The following is a 9,946-nucleotide window of genomic DNA, read 5'->3' on the forward strand; positions in this document are numbered from 1 at the left end:
GCCCCCCCAGCCATTATGAGCTTCTCCAGCTCATAATGGCTGCCCGCCTCTCTTTTTTTACTAAAGAAGTAAGAGGCTGAGGTTTGACGACAACTATGGAAGGATTCCGAGGGTTTTTTTTACTCTTGCATTCATTCATGAAGCCTTGGTACTACACAGGGGTCTGCAATGGGGAGCACTTTTGTGGGGACAAACTTCGTTGTTGGTAACTGCACGCTGTGAAATATGCGATGCTACCAATATTAAGACGACTCGTGGATCTTCTCCGAGGACAATCCTGGCATGCAGCAGAGCCCAAGTACTTAAGATGAACATTCCCCATATGCAACTAGCTCCCTTCCCCAATATGAAGGCGTCGTGAACTCAGTGGCTCAAGCGCCAACAGAAGAGGGAGAGGAGGCATCATAGTCTGAGTTGCAACGCGCCTTTCTGCGACATGTGCAAGGTAGCCCCACAGACTGCAACAAAAAGCCGTATTCTCTGTATGCAAAAGCGCTGTAGACAATCGTTGAGAACTTTTGCACCCTTGCTGTTCACCTACTGAGGCCGAGAAATGGTTGATGCGTCCACTTCAGCCAGGTTTGCCAGCATCGCACACGGTATGCTACCTCTAGGATGTTCAAGTTGTCTTGTGACAACTGGGGGAAGAGCTCGGACAAGTGAACCCTTCTCCAGCTCGCTTAGCAAGTGTCACTATGGATAATCTAATGCAGAGATAGTGGAAACAAGTCTAGCAGGCTGGTGTCGCGAAGCTGGTTAGAAGCACGGCCAGTGTCTGCTCAGGGGACGAGCCCCGCCGAGTCCAGGGCGATGAGGACACTAGTTGCCCACCTACCAGGACAGGCCGAGTGATGAACTGGACAAGAAAATTAGAGCCAGATGCAAGTGAATTATAAGGAGGTTAAACGCCTGTGAAGAGTCGTGCATCTGCTAGAACAAACACGGCGCTCACACCACCGCCGGCGCCTCCTCCCACAGACCTGTGCATCGAGCGCTTAAGGCTCCTGCGTGTGAAATACGTTAGTGTCTGGAGGCACTGCACTGCGATTAAAAATAACTCTCATTAGGAACGAGGGTATAATTTTCATTATAGGGGGCTATATCCAGGTGCATTGTAGCTCTGGTCCGTCACTGCGCTATTGTGGCAAGTTGTCCTCCTCAGGGCCGTCTCCAAGCTCTACCGCACTCCTGAAGTAGTCGGTTTGAACTTCCTGCGAATACTTGTTATAGTTTGTGTTTGGCCTTGTTTTTTGCCCCCTGTCAATACGGTGGTTTGATCAAATTATTCCAAGCAACTAGGGCGTCTACGCTAGCAACTGCAGTACGGTCGTGGCTGTTGCGACTGAAAGTCGGTGGGCTGGTCTTGCATTTACATTCCACACAAGAATCCGCACTTATTTGGAGATAAATTGTCTCTCCAAATTAAAAGAGGGGGTAAGCGATAACAACCGTTGTACTGTTGTTACTGATTCCATCGATAATAGTGCGCCCATCCCGAGTACTGGAAGAGCCAGCTAGTGTATTCCTGCCATGCTAGGGCAACTCAATACACTTGTTCCACTTTATGAGGCGCATGCTTTTAATTTCTGAGGTTTGCTTGGACAACGTCGAGGAAGCACACCATCGCGGTACTTGCAAGCGACGGCGTCTCTGAGATGCTGTGATCTCCCATCCCTGCAGTTGCGATTGTTTACCCCCCGCATGCTAGATGCCCTTGAGTTTCCAAAGATATCGAAGATGCGCGTTTTCCCCTACCTTAGCCCAATGCAAAGTTTGGGCGTACTGGCTCTCCTTTTGAATGATGCTGCTTCCAGCATATCAGCTTTGCGCAGCTGGGGGGATATGGACACAGATTCTATGGCTACTACCGGTGCCTCTGAAGGCCCCTGGACTATAGATTCCGTACAGGACACCGACACCAGCAAGGCAACGTTTTCTGAGCTGGCATTGACAAACATGCGTTCCCTGTTGGAGGGCTCCCACGGTTCCAGCCTTGCTGCCACAAGCCATCTTGTTTCTGCAGAAGACTACTTGGCAAGTGAACCAGATAATGCCAACGCGGCAGCTGCACAGTCTTTGCAGCTGAAGAATGAAACGGGACGAAGAGGGCCTACCTTTGGCCGTATCGTTGCGGTCATTTTGTCTGTTGCATGCTTGGGGCTGCTCGCGGCTCGCCCCCGACTGGCATCTGACATTTTAGGGGAGAAGTTATTCGGTAGAGAAAAGGATGAGCAGCAGGGGAAGAAAATGCAACAACATAAGAAAGAGGACCAGACTCAAGAGGATCAGCGGAGTCAGGAGGAGCACCAGCGAAGTGCGCAACAACCGATAGATGAGAGAGGGGTCGGACAAATGTTGCTGCTGGACAAGTTGGAGGACCTGCAGCGGTTACGCCCACTTGCTAAATTTCTGGCCGATACTTTAGGGGAGGAGGATAAACATGCACTTGCTGCTGTTCAAGACGCTCATGAGTGTTTCGAAAGGGCTAAGCAGGTGCAGCGGAAGGTCCTGACGGGTTCGTCGGAACATTGGGGGTACCCCGAGGATGTACTGCAACATGCTCTCGCCAGCGGTGTCTCCGCTGTTTCTCGGCTGTGTGAAGCAGCACGGCAACAGGGACTGAGGACGGCTCAGCAAATGTGCAATGTGCAGCGTCCTGCTGCCTTTTCTATTCTGGAGCTCGATACACTGGCAACAGTGGACCAAAGCCTCACAGATTCCCTTGTATACCTTATGGGGAATATTACATTTGCATACCAAGCTTCCACTACTTATGCTTCAAAGGCCCGGCGGGAGCTGAAGTATCTCCCGGCATTGACAGGCGTGGAAAGTGGGGGTTTGCTGGCTGCGGTTGCAACAGATGCCGCCCTTCTCAAGGGAGCGCTTGAAGCTGCAGAGGCAGGGAGACGGTCTACATTTGATTTGAAAGCTGGTGTGACGGCATTTATGTTGTCTCATTTCGTGCGGGAGCAGGTATGCCAGTACAGGGAATGTCGAGACCTTCTGGAGGGACAGAGACTCCTTTGCAGCGTGGAGAGGCAGCGGCAGCAGTCTCTTGCCGAAAAAGATACCACTGTCCTAGAGACACTCGACAAGCTAGAGGGGGAGCTGGACAGAGGAGATCAGCTGCTGAAGAGATACTATGAAGAAATCGAAAATCTACTGGAGACAACGGACATCGAGTCTGCTGTCTTTGCGAGCAAGCCAGCAAAAGGTGTGGGAGGGGAGCTAATGTCGTTGGTGGAAGCTGTTTCGTCTCACTTAAGTTCGATTGTCGGAACAGCGGAGGAAGCAAATGCAGTTCAGGATGCAGATGTGCATCACGTGATGGAGAGGGTGGCTTCAAGAGCGACTCAAGAGGCCGCAGTTGCCGCCACAAGGACGCAAGACATCCTAAAGGAGGTGCTCTCTTGGGGAGTTCCCGAGGAGGCCCGGATGGAGACTCAGCTGACTCACGACAACAGAGACTCTATGAAGCATAGGTTTTCGAACCCTTGTATTTTAGAGGAGCTGCATAGGGAACTGCAGCTAGTTACACAGAAGGCATATATGGCCCGTGACAAGGCTCTCGCTGCAGCGGCAAAGATACAGCAGGAGAGAGACGGCGGATTGAAGCGTATGATGCAATTAGTTGAAGATGCAAGGGATGCTGCTATGCATGCTGAATCTTGTTTGGGGCATGCGGAGATGTTGCGGCTTTTCTGGCAGCTTTCAGAGTCTCTGGAAGACGACGTGAAGCAAAGCGCCAATCTGGCACGAAGAGCAGCAGCAGCGGCAGAGCTTAGCCACCAACAGCAAATGTGGGACTCCGAAGTGAGCAGTAAAAGAATGCAAATTGAAGCTGTGATAAAGCAAGTGAATGCCTTACAGGATGCGGCGAGGGCAAAATCGGACATAAAGAGCTTAGCAGGAACAACAGCTGCACTGAAGGGAGCAGTCATACAGCTTGTTACATTGATTCAGGACGACCAGCAAAACAGAACTGAAGAGCTACTTATCTGACATTCGACAAGCTAGACGAGGAGCTGCAGAAAGAAGAACAGAAGCTGAAGAGATAGTACGAGTAGATAGAGCACCTACTGGAGACAACGAAAGTCGAGTGTGCGCACTTTGCGAGCAAGCCAGCAAAAGGTGTGGGAGGGGAGCTGGTGTCGTTGGTGGAAGCTGTTTCGTCTCCAGTTGGATTGCCGGAACAGCGGAGGAAGCAAATGCAGTTCAGGATGCAGATGTGCATCACGTGATGGAGAGGGTGGCTTCAAGAGCGACTCAAGAGGCCGCAGTTGCCGCCACAAGGACGCAAGACATCCTAAAGGAGGTGCTCTCTTGGGGAGTTCCCGAGGAGGCCCGGATGGAGACTCAGCTGACTCACGACAACAGAGACTCTATGAAGCATAGGTTTTCGAACCCTTGTATTTTAGAGGAGCTGCATAGGGAACTGCAGCTAGTTACACAGAAGGCATATATGGCCCGTGACAAGGCTCTCGCTGCAGCGGCAAAGACACAGCAGGAGAGAGGCGGCGGGTCGAAAACCAAAGGGCTACTTGCCCGACAAGGCACCAGACTGAATATTGTTGCCGGCGAGGCAAAGTCAGTCTGTAGTATGCGTTGCCCTTTCGGCATTCCCCTTTTCTCTCCCAGCCGAGGCAGATTTGGTGGCGTGGAGAGACCGACAAGGATGTTGCAGAAAGGGGCCAAGAAAGAGGGCGAAATGCATGCGCCTCAATTTCATGGCCGTTGTCGAGCTCAACGCCCCTCTGTTTTAAAGGGACAGTAGCGCGAATCGCATCTAGTTTTACGGATCGTGCGGCTGGCCTGTAGTCACGTTCTTGCTGCAGCGGCAAAGATAAAACACAACGAAGGCGGCGGCTTTAACCATGTGGAGCTGCCACCGATACCGCAGCAGGACTGCTGGCCCCAAAAGAGAGCACCAGCAGTGGCAGGGCGTACCAGCCAGCAGCGGCAGAGTTTTGCTACCAACAGCAAACAAATCTGGGACTCCGAAATGAGCAGTAAAAGAAGGCAAATTGAAGCTGTGCTGAAGCAAGTGAATGTCATACATATATAGTCCGGCGATGTCGCAGTCGGACATTAAGGGCCTCGCAGCGACAGCAGCAGCACTGAAGGGAACCTCCATACAACTTGCGGTATTGGCTCAGGAAGACAAGCAAAACAAGACGGAAGAGCTACTTATCTTAACAAGGCACCAGACTGAGCATTGTAATCGTCGAGACAGAGTCAATATGCAATGTACGTCTTCATTTTGGCGTTCCATGTTTCTCGCGCAGCCGATGCATATTTTATGGCTTGAAGAGACTACCAAGGGCAGATGCAGCGAAAGGCGAAGCGAGAGAAAAAGAGGCGAAACGGGGTCAGGAGGAGGTCTGCGCACATAAGCTGCGCCCAGAAGTGCAGCAATAAGCGCACTCCCACGAATGTAGAGAAGAGAGCAACATTTTTTCTGCTCCGTATCTGCCCTTGTTATTAGCCACGCCGTAGTGGGGAGCATTCAAGGCCTGCTCGGTGCGTTTTTTTAGCGGGGGTACAGTACGGGAGGAACTCTCGGCGGTACCCATTTAAGTGAGCGTTCAGCAATATGCACTGAGTGACACGTCCCATATTTTGTTCAATATGCTTCAGTGTAGAGTGTTTGCTTAGCAGACATTTCTGTTAGGCAGACGCTCCACGTTAGGAACGGCTGACTTCGGTGTCGTTGGAGACACTGTTCTAGCGATCGGCCTTTTCACCTTATTCACAGTGCGCAGAAGCAAAGTCGTGGGTGAGTTTTGTGTGATTACATGAATACACAGGCACGCATTTGTATATGTGTGCCTGAATACTTGGGCATGAACTATACTGATGGCCCTTTGGTGAGCGTTCAGCCACTACAGAAAGGGTTGCACAAGTGCCACAAACGCATTTTGCAAAATGAGTTTCGTGCGTTCGTGACCACAATGTCGCAACCACCAATATCACAAACTTGTCCTAGCTTTAACATACTAGTTTCCCTCATTGAGGAGGGAGGTACCATGGTTCGATAGTTATTTCGTGTGCGTTGTAGGGGCTGAAACATCCATGAATCTGGCACAAAGTGTGTACGCTGCAGCAAAATATGTTATGCACAAGTTACGTTTCCTGGAAATTGGCATGAACCCTTCACGGAGTGCGGAACGCACGAATGTTGGTTGCTGATGGTGACGGTTTTGCAGTGTCTGAAAATTACGTGGAAGGCGTGGTAACATGTAGTGTTTAACTGAGTAACACTATTCCAGCCTGGAAGTTGTGTTTATGTTGTGCCATTCCTGGCACGCATTACAACAAAAGCCAGAAATGGCCTGTGAAGATAAGCAAGATTTCAGCAACAGTTACCCCCCGTAGGATGTGGCTTTTCCCTGCAAAGAGGCGGTTGCACCTCGTCAATACCGGGAAAATTCGAAAATCAATCTGATTTCTGAAGCAAGAAGAATATGTTTTTGGAGAGAATAATATGTTTTTGGCGAGTATAACACTCCCGTGGAAGTCAACTTGAGGGTCTGGAGGATTACGTGACGGGTTACGGAGCCACTCACATCCAATATTTATCGTAGTTCACCTGGATAGTAAACACACCTGAGGGTACTGTCGATGCTTTTGCTAAGAGCAGGCCATCTTCTCTTGATAGCCAAAAACAGTGTATGGAACGTTTTCGAACGCAGCAACTTCACAGGGGACAACTACCGATGTTCATCAATACTGAACTTCCTTCAGCTGTAATATCCGGGGGTGTACTATCCCTGCAAAATGGAATAGCAGCGACAATTTGAATAGCTGTAAACCTACTGCTTTAGTTTGCGAGTAGTGTTGTCTGTCTGCGAACGAGCCTGTGACCAGCTTAGTTTGGTGGGATTCGATCAACGAAAGGAGCGAAAGACGAATGTTCTCTGGTCCGGCGAATTCCTGAATCAGTGCTCTTTCTGTCTCCAGCGTTCCCCATGAATATCAATTGAGACCCCATTTCATTACCACCTTGCGGGTGGGGGATCATTTTCAGCTTGCATTAATGACAATTCTTACTCCAATCCGTGTAAGAGACCGACATAAAGGCCTGCCAGACTCGTGCAATTACTTGGAAATCGAAGTTTGCATCAAGTGAATGTATTGTAGAAGCCCAGAAGCGTCGCTCATTATGACTGGGAGGATCATTATGTGGGCCTTGCAGATGCCGCCAAGCTAATCATGCTACTCGGGTACGCACGGTTAACAGGGGAATGCAACAACTTCAAATCAATCGTAGGCGCCTGGCAGGGATAAAGGTCTCAGTCCTAGAAGCTTACTAAAAGGCTACATGCGCAACTTGCTCGGTTAGGGGGGGACATCGTACGGCTGCTTGAGGCTGCTAGGTTCAATGGCGATGCTGGGAGAGAATGGATTTTCAGGTGACAAATGGTTGGTTGGTGCGAAAGGATGTCTACCTGAAGTATCCAACCGCACCTACTGCAAGTAAGCAAACTACAATTAGGATAATTGAAATTGAAGCAAGTGCAATTTCTGCGTCCCATGTTCTTTCAGAGAATGCAATTCATGGGGCGTGCCTTCGCCTTTGCCGACCATCCAGGCATGACTGTCGCTGCGGTGAGGGAGCTGTTAAGTTTCTTGCGTCTCCAAAACGTGCTTTCCACTTCAACAAGCACCATAAAAACTGCACTTGTTTACATTTGGAAGGGTAGATGCGGCGATGATGGTTATACATCTAAGCCAGGATACTACGTCATTGAAGCACACAATGACATGGAAGCGGCCAACCAGCGTTGAGATGTGCGTTTATTTCTTTGTCAAGATAATTGTCTATGGTGGAGTTGAGGAGGTATAACAACGAGAAACTACAGGTAGATCGCCACAAATACAAGTATCAGACACTGTTGAATTCGTCAAACGGTGGACTCAGATCTCCCGTCAATTGTTCATAGCAGCGCAATTCCCCGGAGGAACGCAATCCGTGACAGGCTGGTCCGATTAGAGATGCTAAAAAAAGGAATGGTGAGCATGCCGAAATTACGGAATAGTTAATCCTCGACTAGAGGTAAAACATCACATCTACTGACTTAAGGGAGAACGCAAGAGTCGGTTAGGAGACGATCCCGATACTAGCCTATGAATGTTGGAATTGTGAATGCGGGCTCCATGAGGAGAAGGGAAGGTGGACACTGACAGCCAACGGGGACTTCCGCACTTGGAAGGCCAAGACGAGGTATGGAGGGGCGCACCTTTTTAGACAGACAAGGGAGCACGATTCAGGATTACAAACGTGTGGAGAACGCTAGGGACTTGGCAGTGAAAGGTGTTGAGAAGCGCCAGTAGGCGAACAAAAAAGCTGAATGGGGAAAGGCTGGGGTCCACACCCAACTCAGCGATATCAAGTCCCTCAAAAGATCTTGGTGGGAAGGTCTCCATTGTTCTAGATTGACGAACTACTTATATGCATCGGGTAGCGTGCTTATGTTCAGCCGGGACATGCAGGAGCACTCACAGAAGCTACAACGTGATTGGCAGCTGCTCCTTGAGGAGCAGTTTTTCTTAAGAGCACGGAAGTATTTCTTTTGATGCACACAATTGGCTTCTTAGGGTTTCGTTCACTGGCAACGGGGATTGAACCAGATCCAGCGACTATCATCGGGGCACCTCGGAGGAGGCTGCACTCTTTGCTCGCTTGCACGATTTTTCAAAAGATATTTAGTCTCACACCGTACGACGCCTATTCTGTCCCTGGATTCGCTGTGTAGAACAGTGCGTATCATGCTGGCAAGCGGGTCTGAAGTGGGCGGATGAACAAGGTCCTGTCCCTAATAGACGTACCCTTAGCAAGCAAAAGCTGTCAACAACTACGCTGTTAGTACGGTTTTAGTGCTCACGGCCGAAAATGCTTCTCTGTTCTTGTATGCTGGGATGTCCTGTAACTTGGCGTAGAAAAGTTCGTTGCAGGTAAATTGGCACCCATTCCCTCTGCTCCAGGCAGTTGTGATGGTGAGCCCAGGAAACGTTAAGACTGAGGAGGGAGGCGAGCTGCATTAAAAGAACTCATATGTAAAGTATTTCGATTCTACTGTTGCTCGCGACAGTCCTTCCGTAAGGTCGAGAACACTGGTTATCCTGTTGCGTGCCTACCTTCCTCCAAGCAGCAGCGGAAAAGCGAACGCTTTCTGAAACGACGTTATGGAACATTTATTTGATTTTTTAAATTTGGCGATTTTATTCGAGAAGACGGGAGGCAACAGGAGCACGTTACGCTGCGTCTATGTCTGCCATTGACCCACAAGGGTCTGCATTGTCGTGCCTGGCTCTATTTGGTGAAAAGCTTGCCGGTAACGACTTTAAATTGTCTTACGTAAATTGTATTTTACATTGCATTTGCCGCCCGGCGCAGTTCAGCAGAGGTGTGCGTGGAGAAAAACGTCGGTAGGCGCAACGATGGAGGCATCGGGGATCTCGCCTCAACGCACGTCATGGATACACTGCAATATCAGCCACAGGGGAGCCCACAACACCAGACAAAAAGGCGTAAGAACAGTTGTTTATGTTGACTTTTAAATGCATGAAGAACACTTTGGAGGGTTGAACTCAGCAACTTCGGAGTTTCCCCTCCTCCAGTTTTCCTGCAGCCTCCACACAGGCTTATCGGTGCTCTCCTGCTCTCCGGCGCCTTACAGACACATACAGTTTGGTTCTTTTGGCTCCGCATGCCGTCCCCTCCTAATTAAATTGATTTTTTTGTTTTTTTTATTTATTTGCACTCCGATAACACTGTTTCCCTGCACACACAGTGGCCCTGTTTGTCTGTCCCTGGTGCGGCTTCCGAGGTTCAAGAGAGTCGCCCCACTGAGAACCTCTTTCGCGCTTGTGTATGCCTCCTTAGGCGTCTACAAAGTTCTCATGCGTCTCTTGTGGCTGTTGCGAGCCGCTGAAGGGCCCCAGC

The 9,946-nt window shown here is 49.9% G+C and overlaps 1 protein-coding gene across 1 annotated transcript; it reads left to right on the forward strand.

The window, feature by feature from the left end:
* Window positions 1-1,764: 1,764 nt before the first annotated feature.
* EMWEY_00013290 (hypothetical protein, conserved) lies at window positions 1,765-4,002 on the forward strand (the record flags this gene model as incomplete). Its single annotated transcript, XM_013479212.1, has 1 exon — window positions 1,765-4,002. The coding sequence occupies one exon, from the start codon at window positions 1,765-1,767 to the stop codon at window positions 4,000-4,002; it is 2,238 nt and encodes a 745-aa protein (XP_013334666.1).
* Window positions 4,003-9,946: the final 5,944 nt, after the last annotated feature.

This window comes from Eimeria maxima, genomic scaffold (genome assembly GCF_000499605.1).
Source record: "Eimeria maxima Weybridge genomic scaffold, Emw_scaff98, whole genome shotgun sequence".
Classification (NCBI taxonomy): domain Eukaryota; phylum Apicomplexa; class Conoidasida; order Eucoccidiorida; family Eimeriidae; genus Eimeria; species Eimeria maxima.